We start from the raw sequence: 26,794 nt of genomic DNA on the forward strand, positions 1-26,794 counted from the left end.
TCACTTAAGACAGCACATCCATCAGTGAATAGCATGATGTTATATACTCGATACAACAACGATACAGTTGATGGCGCTGTGGTTTTTAGTCTGCCAGTAAAACCAACAAAGAAGATGAGTAGTACTATTTAACACGGTTGGCTTCACCATAACTTCCTTTGCAAATAAGACGGCTGGCCTCACTCTGAATCATAGATATAAATCAAGATTCTTATGTGAATCAATGTTTATATCCACCATGGAATAAATGACTGCCAGCTTATGTTGGACGTTTTCTAAGAGAGGGATGTAACATACTGTTTTTGAGTCATTGACATCTATTTGATACTTAACATGTACATAAAAGGTCCTTAAAATCATGCTTAGCATCAAAGATGGAGACCATATTTTAAAGATACTGTGAAATTGTTTGTTTACTAAACTCCTCTCTCAGGTCATCCAGGCATGTGGAGGGTCTGTTGACCCCACCCTGACCAGCCGTTGCACACACCTGCTGTGTGAAAGTCAAGTCAGCAACATGTATGTACAGGTAAGTGTTAGCAATTCTCCAGTGTAGACACTTTCACACACAATTTCACCCAATTTATAAGTCACACAATCGTCATTCACATTCAATCTGTAGAAAGCTCTTGTAGAGCTGCTTACCTAGCAGTGTTCCCTGCAGATGCTGGCATATACAGACAAAGTTTATAGACTGCCTTATTAAAGTTTTCAGTTCCCCTTTTAGCATTGGGTATAAATCTGAAAATACAGGCTTAGGCCCCTTTGTTTCTCACACCAAATCCTCTGCCATCGTCTTGTCAATCAACACTTATTCATGTCACTTTATAAGTTAACCTGACTCCTGCTACGCTGAGCTATGACTCTTCTGCTACTGCTGTACAGAGCACACTTTCAGTTTATAATTGTTGCATCAGTGTCTATAGAACACGAGGACCTATCAGCATGATGAATATGAAACTACTCTGCTTTTTGATTTAGTTTGGATTGACCAATTCTGATTGAATTTGACGAAGACCATGGCATCTTTGTCACTCTTGTTGATATTTCTGGTGGTTCTTCTTCCAGGCACTCAGAGATGGGAAGCGATGTGTAACAGCCCACTGGCTCAACACTGTACTGAAGAGGAAGAGAGTGGTTCCTCCTCATCGGACATTGCATTTGCCCTTTGCCTTTCCTCCTGGCGCAAAACCTTGCTCTCAGCATGTAGGTCCAATTCCCACAAACAACTGCTACTTTGATTTAAAAATTATTTGGTTACCAGCTAGAAATCTGTTTGTGTACTTGATGAAGGCACTGACTATAAAGAACTACAGTTACTTTTAAATCAAGGAAATGTCTTTGTTTTCTTATTGCCATATTTTGCAAATGTTTGTGATTTTTTTAATGTTCAAATCTGCAGCATTTCAGTCTTCATGAGATTGTGATGTTTAGAATTGTCATTTGCCGCATAGTTTTACTGGAATCGTTTAAGTCTAACAGTAGTATTTGAAGGGAACATAACACTGTATGTCAATTTAAAAAAAAAAAAACATTTTATCGTTTGGCTTCTGTTTGCTGACTGTGCACTCACCAAATCATTTTCTCTGTCACTGTCTTTCCTCACAGATAATATCAGTAACAGGTTTTGTGGATGCTGACAGGGATGACCTGAAGTTGATGGCTTATCTGGCTGGTGCCAGATACACTGGATATCTGTGTCGCAGTAACACTGTCCTCATCTGCAAAGAGTAAGATTGTCATGCACAAAAGCACAACTTTGCAAGATGACCTACCTGCTGTCCAGATTATAGTCGGTCTATATACACACTTACCATTAGGCAGCCAAGATATTTCTAACATCACAAATGTTGTTTTTATGAGTGAGGCCTCACTGTAGATCTTCACATACGATGATAAAGTAGTCCTAAAGAGCACATAATGAAATCTATAGTTGTGTTTTTTGGTTGACTCTTGACCATCCTGACCCTGACACAACTGTGCCATGCATTTTATACTTACAGACAGATGTTTGTACAGTTGATCTTGGGACCTGTAACTGATTTGAAATGGCTCCAAGTAAAGTGACTTTCCATACTTATTCAAATCAATAATGGAGCCCATTACGTTATTTTCGGATCAATGCTGAGCTCCTTAGACTTTCCCATTGGAGTGTTTGTGGCTGGGTCCAATGGCTGTATCAAACAGGTCCTATTAAAATGGGCCCAGAGAAGTCAGCAGCTGGTATCAATCAGAATCATTCAGAACAAGTTGAGAGGCCAACTAAACTGTATGTCACCTGTATCGAATATTGGGATTTGGACCATCGGCTCTGCCATACAGTCATATTGGCCTATGCAGGATAGGGTACAGTGTTGGTGCTATAAACATCTTGTTGATCTCTGTTTAGACCCAGTGGGCTGAAATATGAAAAGGCCAAGGAATGGAAGATCCCATGTGTAAATGCCCAGTGGCTGTGTGATATACTGCTGGGGAACTTTGAAGCACTGAGACAGATTCAGCACAGTAGATACTCCATCTACACACACCCTGAACCACTTCTGCCAAACCCACAGCTGGTCCAGAACCTGCTAGGTATGTAAAGCGTAATATATTATGAGTAAAACAGACAATTATTTTATGTTGGATATTGACCTAATTATAATCGTACAGTTGGTAATAGTTATAGAATAACAGAACAAATTAAATATCATACAGCGAGGCAGGCAGGCAAAATTCTTTCTTGGAACTGCACAACTTTTTGTGGATTATTCCACATGCATGCTGGCAAAAAGTATTATATGGTATGAATATGCATATGTGTGTGCAATTTTACATGACAGGAGAATGAGAAACAACCTTCGGCTCAAAATTATAAATTTCAGAAGTAATTTAAACATCACTGTGTCTGTTTCAATTGCCTTTTTATGCCTTTATGTATGTGTGTGTATGTATACATAAGAAACTGTCCTACACTGGCTTCTGTTTTTCTTTGTAGCTGCTTGGAGAACACCGATAAAAGTATCTCCTGAAGCTTTGGCGGTGAGTTTGTTGATGTCTGTGATTTGGTGTGTTAAAAACATTTATCATTATTCAGCTCCTCTTTTATTGTACCTATTCTACCTATGGGTCGATATTTGATGACCTGAAAATGAGACTCAAAAATCAACTATCTTTCTTCAGAATCACTTTAAAAGTTTGCCTACAAATTACAAGGTAATTTATCTTCATACAGGGTTGCATAATGAAATATAAGTTTGTAAACCTCTTCACGCTAGACAAATTAGAGAACTCTGACACATTTATTTTTATACCAATTTACATAAATATATCAGGGTGTACGTAGGCAGAAGCAACAAGATGGTGATGATAATGTGGTCAGAATCTTCACATCAAAAGCTCAACCACTCTCCATCAACTTTGACTGTGTGTGAGCACATCAGTATTTCTGCCATAGACAGTGTGTGTTTCAGCATAATTTGGAGGAGCTGTTGGCCGCTGTGTCTCGATGATCTGTTTTCGTCATCAGCAGTGTAGTTTCTCAAAAAAAACCACCTCCTGTTTTGGATTCTTTCAACTGCGATCCCTATGTCATAACAGAAGGTTAGCCACATGTGGAGGTAGCATGTTGTGAAAGCATCGCAACAACCAGGAGCACTTACAAGTTTGTACAAAACAATGGGAAAGGAAGGGCTACATTAAATAGAAGAGATTGCATCACAATCTTTGCATTTATAGGAGGGAAGTAATACCAAAGAGTGTCTCTCTGCGTGAAAAGCATGTGTGATTGACAGTAAACAGGAGGTGACTCTTCACTGAGGGCAGGTTATCCACCACTTAATAGATTGCGGATGGTGTTGTTCTCTCAGACAGATAAAAATAAGATAAAATGCTATAATGGGTTGCCAAATATATTTGGGCAGGTGTTAATAGGCAGTGGGCCCTGGGTGGCCTGCCACAGTTAAGTTTATATGTGGAAAACACTGCTCTTAATAAGGCTGTGAAACTTGGTTTGCCTCCATTACACCAACAAAAAAGGAACCCTCTACGATTGTCCCCAAATGGACAGTGTGTTTAAATAAAATGGCCCAAGGAGACGAGATGTGATGTGAACATGCATTAAATGATGCTGCACTACTTTACTTTCATGTGAATGCTGTTTTGGCTCATCTGATTGTATGTTTGTGTGGCTTTTAGAGTCTCCAGCTGCTTCAGAAGCAGAAGATGACAGACTCCACAAACCAGCCTGCAAACAAGAAGGCCAGGTCAGTACAACAGATGTGGGTACAGGCTCCGCTGGTTGTCAACAGGAAACTGCAGAGTTGGACCAAACATCAACTTTCCAAATGACCACTTGATGATGATGTTGTGGATAAAAGTACATCTTTTGTGTGCAGAGTGGAAGAGATCCAGTCTCCCAGTAAAAAGCTCCCCCCTGAGTCCACCCCTCGAGTCATGTTCACAGGTTTTGAGCCCTCACATGTACAGCAGTACACAAAGGTAAAGTCAGACTTCATAAAGGTGTGTCATTTAAACAACGACTAAACAGAATGCTAATGTCTCTCTCTCACTAATGAAATTAAGGTCACTAACTTTCTGTGTCTAAAATGTCAACATTAGCTTCTCTGTTGTCTTCTGCTGTTTAATGTTCTCACTGTCTTATGATGCCTGTCCTCATCTCCTCCTCCTCGGCAGAGGTTACATGCTTTAGGTGGTGAAGTAGCAGACAGCAGTCAGGAAGCCACCCACCTTGTAGCCAGTAAGGTGACTCGCACCGTCAAGTTCCTCACTGCAATGTCTGTGGTCAAATACATAGTCACTCCAGAGTGGCTGGAGGAAAGCTGGAGGAGCCAGAAGTTTGTGGGTATGTGTATGTTTGTGTGCTTTATGTAAGGGCTGAAACTGCAAGAAAACCCTTATCTGTATCTTTACCTTTGGCTTCAGTTTTCCTTTTTAAGTCCTCCTCTTCCTGCTTACCCTGTGTTTTATTGTTCCTCTTATTCGAGTACCAGTTATTTTTTGTAGAGCAGTAGTAGTGACCATTCAGATTGTACCTAACATAATTAGTTAAGAGTTCATTGATCCAGTGTGAAATTACAAAGTAAAATTAGAAAATGCTCTATATATTGTACTTTATTAGTGGTAACTAATGTGAGCATGTGTGCATATGTGTACGTGTGTGTTGCAGATGAGCAGGGTTACACTCTGAGGGATGCAGAGGCAGAGGTGTTGTTTGGCTTCAGTCTGGAGGAGTCATTAAAGCGAGCCAACAGTGTGCCACTCTTCAAGGTAAAATAAGCTCCACTCTGAAACCAGGACTTTAGCAGCATTAACCTGATGGGAAGACGGGCTCAGGCAGGAATTGTTGTCATTCTTAGACCACTTTATGAATTTTGGGAATAGATCGTTCCCAGTGCTGAAAATGTGTAAACTTGGATTGATTCTGATAAATGTATTTTGTCCCTGTCCTTTTGTCTACTCTGTGTCCCTCTGTCATGTGATGGATGATTTAGGGGAAGTATTTCTACCTCACCCCAGGGATGTGCCCCAGCCTCAGCACCATGAAGTCCATCCTTGAGAGTGCTGGAGGAAAGCTGCTGGCCAAACAGCCCTCCTACAGAAAGATCATGGAGCATAAACAGAACAAGGTCCTTTAAAATACTTAGGCCCCTAAATCATTATTTATTTAAGTTTCAGTTTTTTTAAGTCCTTGCAGTTGATGGTAGGTGATGCTGTTGAGGAATAATGATAATAATAAGTAACTCAGCAATAAGCATGACTAATAAACGTTAAAAAAAATAACTGCAGACTGAAATGCCTCTGGTTAATTGGCAGAAAGTATGGCTTTATTCTAAATAATACTTTCTTGCTCTTTTGTTACAGAACCTTCCAGAGATCATCGTAATTTCCTGTGACAATGACCTCCACCTCTGTAGAGAATACTTCTTAAAAAACATTGGTAAGTCACACACACACAGTCTAACTCCTGTTTAGCTGCAAAGTATAAACAAAAAGTAAGGGAAGGGGGGGGTTATGTCACTGATTACACAGTGTTCTACCTTCACTGTGTTGAAGGTAGAATGTGGAACAAATGTTAAAGTTTAGTTTACATTCAGTGTTATTCACCAAGACTGTATCTTTGAGGTCCAACAAACAATGTGAAATCTGTTTCCTTCCATATGAAATATTTGAAGAAGCCATTAAAAAATACTTTAAATCTTACACGGTTTACCTCTTTGTTTACTAGCTGCCAGTCTTCTTTTTCTTTTACCTTGCTTGTACATTGCACCACATGAACTCTGTTCCTGTAAACCGTGATGTTTCATTAGAACTTGTGCTGATGTCTTCTGTGTCGCTGGTGCTGACTACTGTCTCTGTTGTACAGATGTCCACAATGCTGAATTCATCCTGACAGGAGTTCTCACCCAGAAACTCAACTATGATTCATATCCTTTACAGCCAAACATATTTTAGGGCACTAAGCTTTTAGTACTTTTAATTTTATGGCTGATCTGTGTATAAACAGTGTGTGTGTGTGTGTGTGTGTGTGTGTGTGTGTGTGTGTATACTTTGACTTTCTTGCTATTGGCATTCTTATTCCTCCCAGTGTGTTCACTGGGGTCAAAGTGACGGCTCTGCACAGGCCAGGTGAATTCATGCACACTTAACTTGTCTTGCCATGTCTTTATGGAACTTAATTTATGCAGTCTTGCTGAAACTGCAATGGGCCTCCCCCAAACCATTGCCACAAAATTAACCTGTAGCATTTAGAAGACCCGTCGCTGGAACTTGGAGGCCTAATACTAATCCAGTTACCCCTCCTCCACAAAACTTTTATGTTGGCACTATACATGTTCTCCTGCCATCCATCAAACACCTATATGTCCATTAGAGTACCAGATAGTGAAGCAAAATGTATCCCTTTTGAAGAACACATTTGTACTGGTGTCAGCTTTACACCACTCTAGCAGTTGGCGTTTTGCGTGGTGATGTGAGACTTCAGTGCAGCTGCTTGGCTGAGGAAACCCACTTCATGAAGCTGATGTTGTAGTTTGGAACTATGTTGTAACTGATGTAACTGACATCAAATTTGGTATAATAAGATATTTACAAAAGTCAGTGAAATTTAAATATATTGAGTATATGTCGGTATATGTTTTTATTTATGTTTACACAGCTTCCCAAACTTAAAACCAGGATGGTATTCTTCAACTGGGTCCTTTTTGTGTAGTACCCGGGTTTAAATGAAGACTTGATTACATTTCATGTCACATTTATGGACAGATGCAGACAACTCTAAAGGGTTCCCAAACTTGGAGAAGAACTGTACATATGTGCCTGTGTACATACAGTATACATATATATGTGTGTGTGTGTGTACATTCTGTATTTCCTGAATAGTGACCAGGGGCCTCATTTATAAAACTGTGCGTAGGATTAACTCAAAAGGTTGCGTACGCACAAAACACATAAAGTGCGTAAGCACAAAAATATCCTGATTTATAAAACAGTGCGCGCGCACGTCCTACGCCGATTTCCCTTTATAAATCACAATCCACTCTAAATGTGGCGCACCTGTGTGCGGGTCATACCACGCCCATAGTCACCTATGAATATTCAGAGAAACGCCCCTAATTAATATTCATTCATGACTGAAAGCAGAGAGAAAGGCGAAGAAGCGCAGTTCCACTCAGTGTGAGGTGGACGTTCTTGTCGGGGAGGTGGAGAAGAGGAAGGCTGTATTATTAGGTGGACACAGTGTTGGGTCGGGTCACCAGTGCCAAAAAGGCTCTAGAGTGGCAGCATGTGGCAGACAATGTAAATGCTGTTGCCTCAGAAGGTCGCAGTGTGGCCGAAGTGAAAAAAAAGTGATCAGACATAAAAGTGGAAGCAAAAAAGCGTCTGGCGTCACACAGGCAGAGCGTCTGTGTGATGGGCGGGGGAACGGGCCAACCGGAGCTCACCCCGCTGGATGAACAACTGGCGGGGATCATCAGGGAATCCCTCCTGAGTGACGTCGTGATGGAGGTGCCGGCACAATTCATTCTCACTCGGTGCTCTTATAGCAACATGAGTGCACTTAGTCGCACCGATTATATTTGGGAAACCAGACATTGCTGCAAATTGCGCATTTTTATATGCCTGTTCACCGTATAAGGAAACTTTATGTACTGCTGCGACAAACCAGTTATACCTCCTAACATGTCTGGCATGACACGGCTAAAGATTGGCTGGGATATCCCTGACCTGTCAGCCGATTCCCTCTGAAATGTGCCGGTTGAAAGCCGAGTGTTGTGAGCACTTGAAGCGGGACTGGCACGGCGTGGTTTCTGCGGGTGCTCCTCTCTAACGCTGGGCCCATCAGCCACTCATCACTGTTGGCCAGTGGATCTTGCTGGTCACTAAAGTCCTGCTCCCTCCGTATCCTTCCGTTTGCCACATCCTCCAACAGTGTCAAAGCAGCCACTGTGCGCCATAACGCATTGTGAATACATGCCTTTATATACCCATCTATTAGGTCATATCTGCTACACGTGTGAGAATAATCTGATTGACTAACATTACAAGATAATTATAGTCTTTATTTGTATGGCAACAAAACACAGTTACAAAGTGTTTTATGTGTTATGCATTGAAAACGCAGATGAAACGAAATGGTGTATATGATATAGGATATTAATATATTCAACTGCATTCATATCAGTGTAAATGTAATTTGCTCTACTGTTGTCTTACTATTGTTCTAAATCATATGTTTCCCACGTGCACTCCAGGGAGTATGTTTGTTTATTCATTGTAGAATTTTTTTTTTTTAATACATTTTCACAGTTTCTCCCGTTTCTTTCTTCTGCCAAGTTCTCTTTTTATAAATCCCACAGTGTGTGTAGAGAGTGGCGTACACCTTCTTTTGTGCGTACGCAACGTTTATAAATGAGGCCCCAGGTCCTTAATTTCACATGAAGCTGGCTTGTATTAGAAGCAGGGCTTTGTTTCCAATTCCCTGTTTGTTTAGTAATAATTCATTATATTTCATACAAAGCTTAGTTTTGCATACCATTTCAACATTTTCCTCTGCATCCGGGTACTTCTCTTTGTATTTGAAATCCATGCTGCTCAGTTTCACTCTCAATTGTGTTGTGGAAAATTCTTGCACTGTAGTGCTTTGAGACATTAACACTTGTAGAGTAAAGCATGGATACTCAAACTGAACCTGTCATGACCCTTGGGGACTGGTTCAGGCAAAACATTTGAAATTTAAAATATTAAAAATGAAGTCTTGATCGGGTTCAGTCACTTCAATTGACATATGACGCATTTATATAATTTATTAATTTTTTATCTATGTGCTTGGAACAGTGCCTTCTCATGGTTATCCACATGTTACATGACAGACAGGCTGTAACCATGGTAATGACTGCTTTACAGGTAAACACACTCATCTTAAATGAACTTTCAGGCTCAAGTCGGGTTTAGAAAGCATGTCAAGTTCGGGTTACTACTCTAAGGCATGGTTGAGTTTGGACAAAAAATGTGGCGTCTGCTGGCACCACAGTGGGATATATCCCTGGTTTTAGGCACTCTGGGGAATCTCCCTTTTAAACCACTAATGGAATATCTCATACCCCTTTCACACTGGTCAAAAACCCTACCAACATTCTGCCAAATCTGCCAGGCAGGGCTTGAGTATAGTGCAGTTGGCACTGAGTTTGAAGGAGTGTCATGAATTGACCACCGGAGTGGCTTCCATGCCTGTCAGCTGTCTGATTGGCACTGCGCATTTGCGGCTGTCAACAGAGATGAGAAAGGAAGTCAGATGTCTCACTCTTTAACAGTTTACAATACCGGTATCTTGAAAAAACTGCGTGTCTTATTCAGAAAGCGATTAACCCTTTTTTTTTTTTAAGTGTAGAGTCTTCTTGGCGTAGCCCGATGAGGTGTATGATCTGCTGCTTTTGACTGTTCCCTGTTTTTCCTGCAACACAAAAGGCAAACTTGCCCACAGGGAATGTTGAGGAGTTATTTGCGTATTCTTACTGGGTTATAGCATTTCCAAAATAAGTAAAGCCAGTGTGTTTCATTTGCCCACCTGATGCTATCACCACAGCACTGTGTGAACAGCCTGACTGGTTGACATGGATACTGAAAGGAAGTGGGCGGCGCTTTGCCGCACTTGAGCCAGCAGTGTCTCCCCCTGGAATACAGGTCATAGCACATCCCAAAATGTTGAACGAAGATGCCTCTGGTGTGTTGGCCTCAGACTTTGTTGCCTGTATTGTTTCTGTAACGGCACTAATATTTTTTCGTGGCCAAATGTACGTTTCCTTAACAGTCACACGTACAAGTTCACTTGACGGTGAAGCAATGATGGCATCAGGAGGAAGAGGAGGAGGAACAGATCAGGAAGCCGCCTGTGTACAGTCCAGCCATGCTGAGTTTTCTATGTTAGATCTCCAGTAATTTTGTAGCTTTTTCTTACATGTTTGAGAATAAATAAACCAATGTTATTTTTGTGAAATGAATGTTTAAATTATGGAGGATTTTAACTTTTTTCCTGTTTTTCAAATAGAATGTGTGAAGGCTTAAGCTTGTATACGCTGCTTTTTGGATTAAAATCTACATTTGTTTGTGAAAATGTCTTTGTTTCCTTTCTCCAATTTTTGAAATAAAAAAATAAAATGGGCCCTATATAGATATATATATATATATATATATATATATATATATATATATATATATATATATATATATATATATATATATATATATATATATATATATATATATATATATATATTATATATATATATATATTATTTTAGGCATACTTAATGGCAACTTGTGAAATCAGACCTGAAGTAAGAAAACGATGCTTTTCAAAGCAAAAGCTCTTTCTCTGTTTGTTCTCCCATTTGAGGTTTTGAAAGCTTTCCGGGAGGTATTCCTTCCAGGTTTCTGCATATATAATTCCTGAAAGATTTGATTTAATTAACTGTTAATGAGGGTCTGGGGTAGTTACTGGTGAAATTCTAATTGCTGACTGTCAGACTGATAGCCTGGGGTAATGTATGGGTGGGGGTGTCGGGTGGGAGCGGGGTATGCAGCATCGCCTGTGGTGCTGCCCTCAAAACTGCAGCAGACTGAATTAGACACAGCCTGAGCCAAGGTCATGTGCTATATTTTTCACGTGTGTCTGCTGCCAGCAACATGTATTTACACGAACGTGAGAGGTGACTCGCTCACACTCTCACAAATGGAAGTTGACAATGTCGTCCTGAAAAAAGTACAGCGGGAAACCTGTTCGTCACATGTTCTAAATACAGGTCACACATAAAAAAACCTTTTAAACTAGAAACACAACAAATGCAGTCTCCCACACAAAGCCTCTGATGAGTATTCAATATTGTGTGAATCGTAAGCTAAGGCATTGACTGTCACCTGATCTTAACCAAACTGAACTGTGGGAGATTGACGAGCAACATGATAGTCAGCGCTCTCCATCTCTCTCATAAACGCAACAATGAGGTGATATTTATTTTTGTAAATGCTGTTTATCTTTCCAGTAGTGTGGTCTCTAACCAGCAGCACTGAAGCTTTTCAGTAACTGTGCAAGTTGTCAGTAAATGAGAACCGTTGTGAAAATAGTTTTTTTCACACAATCTTACAATCCAAAGGGTTTATAGAGAGCCAAAGTCATGCACTGTACCATTTGTTTTGGAAAAAAACACATGATGTCTGTCAATAATCTATCTTCTAATTTCCAAGTCCAATAAAGTGTCAGTTTGTTGTAATCAAAGTCAAACTTCATGTAGTTGTGTGTTAAAGCTCAGTGAACTACATCGTCTCATCAACACGTCACCAACTGGGCTCAGAAAAGGTCGTTAAAAAGATGAACGCCACAGTGAATCTGCTCATATTGACAGCTGCAGTTCTGTGAAAGGAGAGCTGGTTCTGGTCCAGTTCTGTGAGCTGCTCATATAGGCTACAGGAGCCGCTCTACAATGTTGAAGTTAGGAGACGACGTCACGTACAATGCTGTTTGCTAACATCTGTTAAAGGTCCCATGTGTAAGAAAAGTTGGTCTTAGAGTGTCATTCCAAACTTGTTAAATAGTGACGCACTGGGATTGTAGGTTGTGTCATCAGTTTTTCACAAGTTGGGAATGAGAGTAAAAAATCAACTTTTCTTTCAAATAGGAATAATCAACTGTATACGATACCTTTCTAAACAGTTAGCGTGCTTAACAATAAAAGAAAGACAATAAGCAATGTGAATGCTAAAATAATTAGACGACCAGAAAAATGCAAACATTGATGATAAATAAACATAAACATAACATAATTGAGCAGTCTGGGATGCTCAGGTAGGGAGCTGTTCTTGTCATACAGAACACTGTTAATATGTCGTCGCTGTTAAAGAGCAGCTGATCCAAACCAGATGTCCTGTTCCCCTTCCTGCGGCCCATGTGTTGTTCACACACACACACACACACACACACACACACACACACACACACACACACACACACATTAATTCATTCCAATTAAAAATGCAAATAAGGAGCAACAACTTTGATTAAGCAGCAGCCAAGCTCCTTGTTGGTTTGTGATGTTCTCCTCTGACGCCGCCCAGTTGTGCGGAGAAGGAGGATAAAAGTATTGGGACACAAAAAGATTTATAATTAATGTAGAAATGCTGTGTGTGAGATATTTCTAATTAGTCCCCTGTCCCTCCCTCTGTTGCATCAGACATGTTCGGCCTGCCAACGTCCCCGTGTTTCACAGGATGCAGAGGAATTACATACTAATTAAACAGAGGCAGGCGCTGGGAATCGTCTGGCCCCACAATTTACATATGAGCTATTTAGCATATGACGGAACTAATGACTAATAATTTAGCCCATTACTGGCGAGGCTATCTCGTTATGCTTTAGGAAATAAATGAGACTCAGAGAAAAATGTATTGTTTAAGAGAAAAATGTATTGTTTAAGCCACAGACAAAGAGGAGAGCAGACGAGATCGTTTTAATCTCTAATCATACAGCTTCACACTGAGCTGCTGCCCTGGACCAGCTGAAGGTTCAGTGCCCTGCTCAGGGGCACCTCAGTAGATGTAGTGGTGACAGTTATTAATTCAATATTTCTAACAGCCATGCAGGCTCACAGCAGAGCATACAGCGTCAGTGATGTTAAATGGTTTGTCTTGTAGCACGACTGCCAATACAAGGCTGTGCCTTTACTGAGTCCGCTCCTGGTCCTACATGGATTGTGTTTATTTTGTCAGCTATTTTTACATTTATTCAGAGGGATGAGCTCAACCATCATGTTACAACGGCCGGTCCTGAGAGGATTGTTTTATTATTTGCTTTTGCACAATATTTTAAAGGGGCACTGTGTAGTTTGGAGAAGATATTAAAACTCAAACTTTTCATATTTACAATATGAGTGAGTGAATAATTCAAAAATGTTCCATAAGTGAACAAACCAGCTGTTCTCAGAGGAAACTACGCTCCCAAAACACTGTCTGGGGCTAGAAAGGTGGCAGGGTCCACCACTTATAAACAAAGTAAAACTATTTCAAAAATGTCTCTGCTCATTAACATTTCTTCAATAAAACTACAGACTGTTCCTTTAAAACTTCAATACTACAGTCAGCATACGATTTCTCTGTTTTGAGCTAAAAATACGACAAAGGATATCTTTTTGTTCCAATTATTAAAATGTTTCTTGGCATTAAAAAAAGCCCACGTATAGTCATGTTTGTGAGTAACAGGGGTGTGTATTCCATGTGTATGTGTGAAACATGAATCTGAACTGAACCTATGAGGAGCTTGTTGGGGGTGATCAGGGGCTGTATTCATGAGAAGATTCTGGGAAAATTCCTAGAACTTTTTCATTAAAATTAAGATCCTTGTTAAAAATACAGTTATTCACAAAGAATATTAGCCCTTATGAGAGCTCCTAAGGTAAAATTCTGTTAGGAGTAGTGATGAGAACTTTTAAGAGCCTTAATCATTTCTTAATCAGAGGTGAAAAATGGTGGAAAGATAACGAGGGGGGAGAAATATCTCCAAACGCTGAATGACAGTGAGTTAATGAAACACTACAATTTATATTGTGCAGGGAGAAGGTCTGTGGTCACATCTCTGACCCAACACAATACAGCAATAACAGCAGGGATTCAAGTGATCATTTGCAGTGATACACTTTTATTTATTTTTTTGATCAACCAATCAGAGCTGTTAAAAGAATGTGTCACACCTTCTAACGGGTCAACCTCGCCTCCTCACTGAGATAAAGATGTCTGTCTCTTCCTGCTCAGAATTGCTCTAAGAAGTTTCCTACATCACTCTTGAGCTGGGAGTCACCGCTGGACGTTTTGAGGCTAAGTTAAGGAGCTCTCTGAGAGAATTCTCTGACTGTTTATGAATACAGGCCCAGGACCACTGAGTGTCTCTACTGCCCTCTACTGGCACAATACAGCACTCTACTGAGAAACACACCAGGGCCTGTATTCTTCAAGCTTCCTAGTACTAAGAGCTGCTCCTCCTGACGACAGTCTAAGAAAATTATTAGAATTATGTTTTCTGACAATTTCTTTCTTAAAATGTATGATAAGTATGATAGCACCTCTCTGCGGTGTGATGCCTTTAAAAAAGGGTTTAAACTCATTAATATCATATAGATTAAGCAGGCCTGCAAAAATTGCTAGCTAGTAAGTTCAGTTACGCGTGCAGCTAGGGAATGTATTGGCTGACTCTGACTCTGAATCAAGTTATCCTTTCTTTAAAAAGAAACATAAAAACAGCACCTCAGCTCTGCCAGATCGTCTTTCATAGATAAGGTTCAAAGGGAAGTGGAATTGAACCATAGAACTGTGGTCCAATTTAACAGCTAAGATGACTTTCATTCACATTCAGACATTCCACACACAGAAATGTAAAACAATGTTACAGATAATATAAAAGCTAAAATACCTGGAAAAAAATATGTCTAGTGTAGCAGTAATATGCTACTGCTACACTACATATTTATGAATATTGTGTACATAGGAAAATCCATCCATCCATCCATCCATCATCGCCTGAAACCGCTTATCCTTTTCATGGTGACGGCGCTGGAGCCAATCCCAGTTGCCATTGGGCGAGCAGCGGGGTACACCCTGGATAAGTGTCCAGCTCATCACAGGGCTGACATACAGGGACAACAACCACACAGGAAAATATGAGATAATATTAAATGGAAAGTAGAAGTTAATGTACTTTCTACTGAAAATAATATATATCACATTCTACACAATGATTTATTTTACATTTGGCACATTTATGTTTACTGATAATAATGGTAATAGTACAGTATTTTTTACATTGGGGTATTACTAATTATTTAAATATCTAAAGATTCCCAGTACTTCTTCCATCACCATCTGTACGCACAGTCTATGAGTTTCATTCCAGTTTGACATACACTAAAAATAATAATTTGCCTAAAGTTGTAACTGTCAGTATTTGAATCACATGTACATTTTTTCATTTTATTACATATTTGATCCAGAAGGTTACATTTAATGCAAGGTTTTTCCATCATGTTAAGTCAATGTGTATAAACTAAATAATGCAGACTTCTGTAAAAACACAGAAGCCCTGAGGGGGAAATGAAAGAAAAAATATTTAATTAAGGAGAAACAAATAAATAAATATATAGAAGATAAATTTCACATGTGTGTAAAAAAAAAAGGAGCTTAGAAACATTATCCTGGCAAACCTTCTTCCACCAGATTGCAATTCATAAATACAACAGAGACAACAATTTAGATCAGACTTAGAAAACTGATCACCAGAAAAAAAAAATTCTCATTGGCCCCTCAGGGCTTCTGTATTTAAGTCTCATGTGTTTACTATGTTATTGTGTGTGTTTTTCAAGTTGTATTAATCAAGTATTCTACATAAAACAAATGCATTTTCCAAGGGTTATTCTGTCTATTGCATTAAATAACACATCTATTGATTTAATTTAACCACATTCAACTTTGCATTAGTGGAGAATGTATATTAAAAGTAAAGTCACTCTTTTAGGCAAATTGTTTTGTGAGTGTATAATGTCTGAAATATGTGACAGCACATACACATACACATAATGTATGTGCTGTCACATATTTCACATTGTCCAACATGTCCTTCTTCTGTTCACTACAACAGTGCTCCAGTGTACAGATGCTTTGCTGTATCACAAAACCTTTATTGAAATCAAAGACCATATTTCCTCTAAAATGAATACATTTAACATGTAGCAAATGCACAGTTCAAATTAAATAGTCTCTCATCACAATGACATTTGAGTCTGAATTACAGTTTGATTACTGACAAATGTATTTTGCTACTACTATGAACTTTTGCTTTAACAGGCTGACTGCCTCTTTCTTCAGTGATTACTGGAGCTATTTGAATTAAAATCAAGACTATATTTCCCATTTACAGATGAGAACATTGGATTTCATTGTTCTCTCCATTGTGATTCTTTACATCCTCTCAATGACACTTACAGTTTTACAAACACTAACCCTAACAGGAGAATTAGTAGTAAAAGTGAACATCTTCATATGTGACCTCCATTATTAAATAGGTGGAACCCTGTGGCTTGTCTTTCCCTTCAGTGGACAGGACTAACGGGCACACCCCTCTTGGGCTGATAGGGCGTTGTCCTGGTGACCATCTTGATGCAGTCTATGATTGGACAGACGCTGAGGCACAGAGTGCATCCTGTACAGCTGTCACTCACGACGGGCAGGTGGGTCTCCGGGTCGAACTCTATAGCCTGGAAAGACAGTGAGCAGGACACGTTACAGGACTGAGGCAGATGAATCGAAACACAGACAAGAGATGAGTGCAAAAGAAAAGAGACATGTATACTTTACATTAGATGATTATAAGGACACAGTGGCAAGATTCAGCATGTTCTTTCCACGGCTGAGGCTGGAACACTTGTTTCTTATGCTTATTAGGTTTTTGTGTGTTTTGCTGTTGTGCTTATTTGCTGTTTCTATTACATGTAAACCTTGGACTCCATTTAATTATCTTTATCTGACAGACAGGCAGACAGACAAACAGACAGACAGACAGACAGGCAGACAGACAGATGTACCTGGTATCCAGAGTCATTGCAGGTCATGTAACATTTACCACAGTTGATACACATCTCTTCATCAATCAGAGCCTGGACCTGAGAAAAGGGGGTGGGGATCGAATAGTTTATAGTGTATTCTCATTTTATTTTAGGATAATTATCTGTGACCTTAATACATTCAGTTTCATTATACTGCCTCTACACAACATACAGTATCACACAGACACACAGAGTGTGTTCTCATGAACATCCCATAACATTCCTGAATTATTTTTAAATTCTGATGACTATCTGTGGAGGTTTGCAGTTACTACACTGGTTTATTGTCACCTTATAAATAGAGCTCTAATAATTAATTGATTAATCAAGTATATGAATCAGCAACTATTTTTATAATTGATTTATCAGTTTGAGTCTTTTTGAAAGTAAAGACACTTTTTGATTCCAGCTTGTTGAATGTGAATATTTTCTGGTTTTCTTTCCTCCTCTATTACAGTAAACTGAATATCTTTGGCTTGTGGATGAAAAAAACAAACGTTTCAGGACGTCAGCTTGGCTACTGGGAGACACTGATCAATACATTTTAAAGACTAAACAACTACTCAGTTAAAGAGAAAAAATTGACAGATCAATTGACAATGAAAATACTGATACTGGTATAACACAGCCACAGTGTGTGAAAGAACGATGGGTACCTGCTCCATGTTGTTCAGTTCCTGGTATGCTCCGATGTAGCGCAGCGCCCTGGCTATCACATCCTACGGACACACCATCAACATCAAAAACTTATAACACCACATGGCACATTAAAGGAACAGTGAGGATGTGTGTGCGTACCTTGACAGCAGGAACAGGTTTTTTAGGCGTGCTGACCCTGCCATTGGTTGTTACCATCACATCAGTTTGAACACCTCTGAGCTTTTTCTTGTAGTCTGCGATGACTTCTGTTTTCTGCTGGAGGTACGGACCAAAGCTAGGGAGGCTCTACACACACACACACACACACACACACACACACACACACACACAAACAGAATGTTTAGAAGAAATATTGTTACTTTTTACTAATGACAGTGTTTATTCAAAAAGAGGTGATAGAAAACAAGTCAAAGTAGAAAAATGGGACTATATATAATTATGGCATTCTTAGTGGTAAGCAGTGGTACCTTTCCAACAAGGTCTTCCAGTTTGGGAACTGGTTTTCCCTTCTGATGTCTTTCTGTTGGAGGGGATTGACCATCCCACCCGTTCAGCTCCAGGCTCTTCAGGTACAGCAAGGCTTTCAGACCTGAACACATACATTCACCATGGTGGTATTGTGGTTTCTCAAAGTAGTAGCATCCGGGTACACAGGAACATTTTTGAGTGTGAGGTAAGGTAAAAAGGTGAGGTCAGAAAAGCTCTGAGTTGAGATGTTCACCAGACAAACACATCTACATACCCACACAGTAGTCCTCAATCACTGTGAAGTCCTGGTTCTGTACTGCGCTGCACACCTGTGTTCATCAGACACAGAATCAACACAAGAACAATGTGAGATTGTATTTATTTTTACAAAACATGGACAATTCTAAAGATCAAATTAAGTTAACATTTGGTATATTTTGGCTCAAGACTACAGCTTGTCATTGCTCCCTGTCCTCAAACTACTCTAGTAAATGAATGTGTTGTTTTTTGAAACCCATTATAAAGTCTGGTTTACATAGGACTGTTGGCAGTTTTGTAAGCTACAGTAAGAATTAAGAATTATTCTCAGGATTGAAAGAACAGTATTCACCTCGCTGGATAATTAATCTTTCAATGCTATTCCAAAAGGCATAGAAATTAAAGGTACATTTGATTATAAATGACTACAATATACTATAACAATAAATGAAAATCCACAACAGAGTAGGAAATAAATACTATAATGAAAGGTTTAAACAATTAAATGAAATCATGTATTTTTCACTTTTACAATATGTTATTAAATCAATGGCAACAGCATTGCATCCACAGTGACTGACTGAGGTTTAATTTAAATGTTTTAAAAGGGGATGAGGAAACTGTTTCTTGATGTCACAGTAATATTATCACCTGTAGCACTGAGGCCCCAGCATGAAGAAACTGTAGCCCAGTTTCTGCTGAGTCGATACCTCCGGTGGCCAAGATTGGGAAACCAGGAATCGCTCTGCCGATGGCTGATACGGCTCTGAGAGCAATGGGTCTGATGGCATTACCTGCACACATAGGTAATATTACTGAGTAGAAGAGAGAAGTGCCTCAGCAAGAGTACACAGAATGGTATAGGGATGATGTATTTTTAGAGGCTAGATGAAGTCAGCATCACTGATTCCCTCCACAAAAAGCTTGGGATGGGATGGGATTTTTAAATTGGATTTTAAATTATTACAAACAATAATCTCTGTGGCAAACACAAGTTTATGATGCTTACATATTTTGTTCCTCAAGACAACCTCCACAGATGAACACCACTTTGTGATGTTTGAAGCGTAAATTAAATGTATAGCGGTAAGAAACTAATGTTAGGCTATACACAGACAACATCAAAGTCTCTTGACTTAAACGTCACCGCCACCACTAAGAGTCTTACTACACAATTACTATTCAGTTTTTCTATAAACTGATCGAGGTTTAGAGTTCAAACAAACATAATAAACCAGCTGTTCTCAGAGGACAACAAGGTCTCAGAACACTGTTTGAAGCTTAAAGGGGGCAAGGTGCGCCAAATGTACACAAAGTAAAACAGTATAAATTGTGTTGCCTTTTAATGTCAGTTTGTTTATTCAGTTTATTCAGTCATGGAAACAAAGTTTGTGTAACAGAGTTTGTGTATTTAGTTTGTTTAGGCAGAAAAAGGTCAGCCAATGAACATCTTTCTCTTCTCGTTAAAATTTCTCACACAAAACTACAGACTGCTCCCGTTAAAGGATCTTTTAAAGGATAATACTGGTGTCTCTATGTGTAATCTGCAAATCCCACACATTATGTCTTCCTGTCTATCAGTCCATCCTCTGACCAATCAGAACACTGAGATTTGGAATTTGCTTGTGAACATAAAAATGCCGCCTTATTTTTGGGTGATCTTTTATGTTGTTCTTACATAGTAATGATGAAACTCCTCCTTCATGTTCCATTTCAACTCCAATCCATTTCAACTACAATTCTATACTCATCAAATGTTTCACCATCTACTGTACCTATCAGAGCATAATTAAAGATGTCCAACATTTCAAAAATGACTTGGAGACCACGAATGTATTATTATCTACTGGAAGTGTGCGGTATGAAGAAGTTTTAAGGGAAATGTTGTTTCTTGGAGCATTACTCCATGTTATTTTATGTTGGCCATTTTTTTAACAGTTTTTTTTTTTTTTTTTCTCACCAAGGTATACTTGAATTGTAATACTTGTTTTTCAAAGCCCCCCTCTATAACTACTGTATGGGTAAAAAACAGTTTTATGGTATTGTGTCTGTTTTTGTGTATCCTTACCAGACACCCCTCCATAAGTGGTGCGTTTGCCCTTTCCAACGCTTGGCCAGGGGGCGCCGTCGGCCTTCAGTCCCATCATACCAGAGACTGTGTTGGTGGCTGTTACTCCATCCGCTCCACCTATGAAATCACCCAACAATCAACATGTGAGCATTCATCACCTACATAAAATTGTCAAGTTACTTGCATGATGTAATAAAATACAGAGGCAGTACTGATATGGAGGAAAGAAAAAGTGTGCTGTGGTGAGGTGTGTTACCTTCATGAGCAGCCTTGGCGATGTCAACAATATTGGTAACGTTTGGGGTCAGCTTGGCAAAGAATGGAATAGAAATGGCATCACGCACCCAGCGACAGATGTTACGCACCAACACCGGGTCCTAATGATGAAGACACACAACACCAACAAACCCTTTATATTAAGGTCCTTGTGATAAACGTTAGTTAATAGTTAATAAGGCTCTCCTATGCTCTTATAATGTATAAGCTCTTATAAGTCTTAATATATACTTTATTATGCATAGTTAAATTAATTAATGTCTTACAGGAGACATATTATGCTCATTTTCAGCTTCATCATTTTATTTTGGGTTACTACTAAAACAGGTTTACATGCTGTAGTGATCAAAAAACACATACACTGTATTCCCCCTCCGTCTAAGGGCACACTCACACTAGGCAAGCTGTAGCACAAGAGCAGGTTTAACCCCACAGCACAGATTGGTCCTGGCACAGTTGGGAGAGGTGTGCTTCGGCAAGGTAGAGCACTAACCCACATGCATGAGCATGCGAGGGTATGCAACGTGGACATGAAGTCTAATCATGTGTATTACACTGCCTTGCATAATCAAGAAATCCAGGAATGTGAAAGGCCGTAAAAAAAGTCAATAAGTCAAGATAGTATGCACTATCCAGGCACTCAAGAAAAGAAAATATCAAGTGACGAGGAAGGAAATTTAAAAGGCCTTTATTTTCGTGACTGAATCATTAAAAGGGCAATAATAAAATAAGTGCCCTTTTAATGATTAGCCACGGAGTGCCTGGACTGATTTTGGAATCACCCTTTTCTCCTGTTTTCCAAGAGCAGCTGAGTTAAATACAGTAAACAGTCATCTTCTCGTTATTTTGTGTGCAGTATGTTGCATTTGTGTGTGTGTGTGTGTGTGTGTGTGTGTGAGTGCATGCGTGCGTGTGTGTCTGTGTCTGTACTCCTACAGTACCTGTCCACAGGCCAGTCCCATGCCCCTCTCTCCCATTCCATGAGGACAAGACAGGTTCAGCTCCAGAGCATCTGCCCCTGAGTTCTGAACACACACAGATTTCAATTTTACACCTCCTCAAGCCACACTGTTGTAACTTGTTGATATACACACAATAGACATATACTGTGCACATTCTGTGAATGGTTAAGATTTTGTTACTGATGTAATTTTTCTCACCTCTGCCATCTTGGCTAGTTCAGTCCAGTCCTCCTTGTTGTAACTACACATGATACTGGAGATCACCACCTGACAGAGAGACAGACACAGTTTTCAAGTGTCCAGAAGCAATGCAAGAGATTCTCAACCTGTGTATCAGTCACAGCTGATAGCTGCATCAATTTAAAATCATCAATTTAATTACAATAGAAAATAATATGTAATAATCAGTCAACTATATGGAAAACAAAAGATAGAAATCTCTGATTCCAGCTTCTTAAATGTGAGCATGTTCAGATTTGTTTACTCCTCTATGACAGTAAACTGAATGAACCTTTTTGGGGTGAGGACAAAACAGACAAAAAGACATTCAGACTTAGACTAAGACTTACAGTCATTCAAATTTCACCGTACAGTGCGACGGGAACGAAATTTCGTTGCAGATGGCTCAGATTTGAGTATGTCGTCTTGGGTTTTAGGAACTACTGACATTTTTTACCATGTTCTGTATTTTTTAGAGCAAACAGCCCTGCTTTCAGGCACATAACTTTAACAAAATCTGAATTTACGAAGCATCTCACTGTGGTGTTTTAAAAGACAATGCAAATAGCTTGAAAAACCTATTAACATAGGCAGCATCACTTACATAGGCAATCCCTACAATACATACAGTAGGTCTACATATGCATGAAGATAGTTCTACATCTCGTTTTGTAAGAAAATAACTGACAGCATTCTGCCTGCTGTCAATTGTGCTTGCCATGTTCTATGTATTGCAGTCAACGCAGAATTGTGTACATGAAGAATCAAACATGCAACATGAGGTGAAACTTACATTGTTTGGGAAGTCCCTCTTCAGCTCGGTGACTGACTGACACCAGTAGGCTGCTGTCTTCTCACTGATGAGCTCAATGTTGAGGAAGGAGCCTTGACCTGGTCCATACAAATTACCTGATGTGGTGCCACGCACAATACGAGGAGACACGTTGGTCACCAAATCCTGCAGAGACAGATTTATAGCAGAAATTATTGGAAGACTAATCAACAATGACAATGATTGTTGGATGCAGCCCCGTAATATTTTGGTTATTCTATTTTGCTAACACTTAAAAACTTTATCTTGACATGTATATAGCACCTTTAAAAACAGAGTTGTGGACAGTCGTGCCAGATACAAGAAAGCCTTGTCTGAGGTGAAGAGAAAATGCAGAAAAGAAAGAAAAAACTAATGCAAATAAAGAGATAAGTAAAAGAATCAACTAAATAAAGGATGATAAGAAGACAACATCACATCAGCTGAGTTAAGAACAGGTAAAAACAGTATGGGCAGTAAAAAGAATAATGGAAAATAAACAAATAAAAGCAGTAAAGGACAATAAGAAAAAGACATCACATGAGAAGAATAGATAGAACAAATAGAAAGATGAAAAATCAGTTTAAAAAGGGTGACTTCACATAAAAGCTAGTCTATAATAGTGGGTTTTAATAAGTGAGTTTAAAGAAGTTACTGATTCCACAGGAGGCCAGCTGCCAAAACCAGCTTTTTTTAAATTTGATGTTAGCAGACACAAAAATGACCATAACTATGCTGCAATGATACGGCAACAAAGTAAACAAAGCTTAAGTCAAAATACCTACAGTAAATAATGGCTATAAAAGTGAGCTCCAGAAGGTTCTTCTGACCACATTCATTGGTTTGTTCTATTCATGCTACAATTTTACTAACTTTATGTATATCTAATGCTTACCGTCTCCTTACATCAAATTTAAGAAAAAAGCTAAAAGGTTTCTGAACAAAAAAAATAAACAAAACAAAACTTTTGGGCTAACTAATCCCAACATCATTGTAGTTCTTGACAAAATTTAAACCATTCATTCTCCCAAAAAACTGCTATTGAGGAACTTTATTTTATTTTTTAAGGATGCTTATTTTAGAAGAATCTTTAGAAAGGTAGACTAAAAGGTATAAATAAAACACAGAAGAGTGATTATCTTATGGTATTGATAAGTTAATATTATCTGATCTTTTTTGTTGTTGTCTTCCTTAACAGGGTTTGTAACCTGAAATGAGGTGAAAGTATATTGTTAATGTTTTTAAATAATATATACTCCATAGATATTTATGTGGGTATATTTTCACAGTATGTTTATGTGTAATTAAAATATTCTAACATTGTGTGTGTGTGTGTGTTATTATGACCTTATTCAGTCCAAACGTCTTGGTCAGAGCGAAGCCCCATCCTTGTTCAAAAGCTCTTCTGATCATAGCTGTGCTGGTGGTGGGAGGAGCAGACGCCAGGCCAAACGGGTTGGGAAACTTAATTCCACAAACCTCAACACTGATGTCCACCTGATCTATGGCACTGTAGAACAACGGCAACTTCGGAACTGGGTCCACTATCTGTCCATACAGGGACTACAGGAGGAAGGAAGAGGGGACCTACATCAGTGATCTTACCAAGTTGAAACCATCATTGTGTACTCTGGAATCTGACGTCAGACAGTGTGAAAAATAAGAGCCATGACTTGCAAAACCCTGTCAGTGGTAGCAGGGGTGCAGATCCAATGTCAGGATTGGGAGGGACACAAAAGCGTTTTGGTTTTTTTTCCCTGTATGCAACTCATACCATGCCACCATAAATCACAACTTCGTAGAGGCTCGCCATATCATTCACAAAGTACTGCACAGTGAATCATTTATTGTGCTTACCTTTCTTGTTGATTTGTCCTAAACAGCCAACAGCGCGCATCACTGCTTTACTGTTATATTAGTAAATCATAATTTTAAGGGTCTCCGGCATGTAATGTCTACTCATGATCTATCGCCTCCCTCTAACCCTCCCAGATCCCCAATTCATCTCACCATCTTCCTTTTCTCCCAGTGTATGGGACTACTTTATGCATGATTAATTGATATGGATGAATATCAAAATATGAAGCCCTAACCAAGTTGTGTAAACTAACTGATCATGTTTACCCATACCCATCCATTTGCATTGTAGTGCAGGACACCAGAGATGGAATGTGGAGTCAGAAATATATTTGTCAAACATTAATTTTTTCCACCATTTTAATCATTTCTTTTTAGATGTGAATCTAAAATGTGAAGAATGTGATGTCTGAATATACATTTGTTCACTTTTGAATAATTTAGGGCAGTGGTTTTCAAAGTGAGGGCCACCAGGGGGCTAGGGGGGCCTCAGAAAATTGGAGGGAAGATAAGAAAAAAAATGCAAAAATAAAAGAAAATAAAAATAACAATAATATATATATATATATTTTAAATAACCATTTGTCCTGAACCATACAACATGTACACTGCCCTAATTGTCGGATTCTCAGGTTCAGCTGCAAGTTCAGCATGACTTCGTCTTAATCTGTGTAGACCTGGCTGTTGTTATCATGCTCCTCTGCTCCTCAAGCTAGCGTGTAGCTAGCTAGCGCAAAGTGGACAGGTTTTTGCATGGAAAAGTTTGGGAACACCTGATTTAGGGTATTTTTATTGGGGGGGACAGTTCATGTTTTTCAGAAATTGGGGGGGACCTGTCGCCCCCGTCCCCCCCAGGATCTGCACCCATGAGTGGTAGATTCTACAGTGCATGAACACACCACGGCACAACACAACAGAAAGAAGTAAAGCTTATGTGTTCATTCAGTCACAGACTGTGGGAAGGCATGTAGGTTTTTCAAACTAGAACTTGAGGATGAACTACAAATTTCAACCTAGAAGACACACGTTAGTCTGAGCTACTTACCACCGAAAGCAGTTCAATCAGACGTGGATTTTAAAGACGTGATGACTGATTGAAGCAGAGAGTGATTTACCTGAATGTGTCTGTGAATATGCCATGAGGCCTGTTTGCCATCATTCACTGATTCCACTGAGGTGTTTGCCAAACCAGCGATGTCTCCTCCTGCAAAAACCCAGGGCTCGCTGGTCTGCATGGTGTCTGTGTTCACCTCTGGAGTACCCCAGCGATTTAGCTTCACTGGACTCATGGCCTCAGTTACTACACACAGAATATGGATCATGTTATCTATGGAAACCGGACATGTGACTCAACTCATACAGTCCAAGTTGGCAAGTCTTGTCACTTTTTACCCCCAGAGATACAACAGTCTTACCAGCAGTGTTCAGTCTTTAAACAAGTTTAGACAAGGCTTGAATACCTGTCTCATCATGAACATTTAGTCTCACTGATCAAAATGTGTGAAAAATGAATTGAATTTGTATTATAATTGTTGATATTCCATTTAAAAAATATGTAATCCAACAAAAAACAAATAACTTAAAGTCACACCAAGTTTCAAGCCATCGAAACATGTCATTCCCCACATTAATGTTCCACAGTCACCTACTGCATCAATCAGTAGCACCTCTGAACCTCCAGAAACCACTGAAAGATTTGCACACATCTTAGTTCAGAATAAAGCAAAAAGGCTGACTATTGATAGTTTGGTTAATTGCCTTTTGGCTCGTTGAGCATGGAACCAAAGGCACTGATGATGTAATCCGCCTTCAACTTGACAACTTGCTCCTCATCCTCCATCCAATCTCCCTCTTCAGTCTGCTCGGTGCGACAGAAACGTAACCCGGCAACCTGGCCGTTCTTCATGATGACCTCACGAGGAGACAGGAAGGGAAGGAACTCACATTGCTCCTCCTTAGCCAGCTCCATCTGACAGAACCAGAACACATGTATTCAGTACTGTCAATCGATCTGCCTGTATATCCATCCAGCCATCCCTCATCCGTACCTCCTCAGGAACAGCTCTGATGTTGG

At 39.4% G+C, this 26,794-nt stretch overlaps 2 protein-coding genes across 3 annotated transcripts in view; one reads left to right on the top strand and one right to left on the bottom strand.

Annotated features, from left to right (window-relative positions):
• The window catches only part of paxip1 (PAX interacting (with transcription-activation domain) protein 1), a 28,230-nt gene extending 17,616 nt beyond the window's left edge, over positions 1-10,614 (top strand). For both annotated transcript variants that reach the window (XM_030403265.1, XM_030403266.1), the window contains exons 11-23: positions 434-529; positions 1,069-1,206; positions 1,609-1,730; positions 2,390-2,574; positions 2,978-3,021; positions 4,177-4,244; positions 4,377-4,479; positions 4,675-4,843; positions 5,168-5,268; positions 5,493-5,627; positions 5,863-5,938; positions 6,365-6,425; positions 10,316-10,614. In XM_030403265.1, the coding sequence (XP_030259125.1) occupies positions 434-529; positions 1,069-1,206; positions 1,609-1,730; positions 2,390-2,574; positions 2,978-3,021; positions 4,177-4,244; positions 4,377-4,479; positions 4,675-4,843; positions 5,168-5,268; positions 5,493-5,627; positions 5,863-5,938; positions 6,365-6,425; positions 10,316-10,331 (1,314 nt within the window). In that variant the 3' untranslated portion in view covers positions 10,332-10,614. The remainder of the gene's footprint in view (positions 1-433; positions 530-1,068; positions 1,207-1,608; positions 1,731-2,389; positions 2,575-2,977; positions 3,022-4,176; positions 4,245-4,376; positions 4,480-4,674; positions 4,844-5,167; positions 5,269-5,492; positions 5,628-5,862; positions 5,939-6,364; positions 6,426-10,315) is intronic.
• A 4,651-nt stretch (positions 10,615-15,265) lies between these two features.
• Positions 15,266-26,794, bottom strand: part of dpydb (dihydropyrimidine dehydrogenase b) — a 22,361-nt gene continuing 10,832 nt past the window's right edge. Inside the window, exons 10-25 of the mRNA XM_030403573.1 lie at positions 26,769-26,794; positions 26,479-26,689; positions 25,836-26,020; positions 24,211-24,426; positions 22,846-23,010; positions 22,032-22,100; positions 21,813-21,896; positions 20,852-20,972; positions 20,593-20,712; positions 19,176-19,318; positions 18,541-18,595; positions 18,266-18,387; positions 17,937-18,083; positions 17,795-17,857; positions 17,118-17,195; positions 15,266-16,790 (exon numbers count right to left, since the gene is read on the bottom strand). The exon at positions 26,769-26,794 is cut by the window's right edge and continues 144 nt beyond it. Of these exons, the coding sequence (XP_030259433.1) occupies positions 16,626-16,790; positions 17,118-17,195; positions 17,795-17,857; positions 17,937-18,083; positions 18,266-18,387; positions 18,541-18,595; positions 19,176-19,318; positions 20,593-20,712; positions 20,852-20,972; positions 21,813-21,896; positions 22,032-22,100; positions 22,846-23,010; positions 24,211-24,426; positions 25,836-26,020; positions 26,479-26,689; positions 26,769-26,794 (1,970 nt within the window). The 3' untranslated portion in view covers positions 15,266-16,625. The remainder of the gene's footprint in view (positions 16,791-17,117; positions 17,196-17,794; positions 17,858-17,936; positions 18,084-18,265; positions 18,388-18,540; positions 18,596-19,175; positions 19,319-20,592; positions 20,713-20,851; positions 20,973-21,812; positions 21,897-22,031; positions 22,101-22,845; positions 23,011-24,210; positions 24,427-25,835; positions 26,021-26,478; positions 26,690-26,768) is intronic.

Source organism: Sparus aurata, chromosome 21, assembly GCF_900880675.1.
Source record: "Sparus aurata chromosome 21, fSpaAur1.1, whole genome shotgun sequence".
Lineage (NCBI taxonomy): Eukaryota > Metazoa > Chordata > Actinopteri > Spariformes > Sparidae > Sparus > Sparus aurata.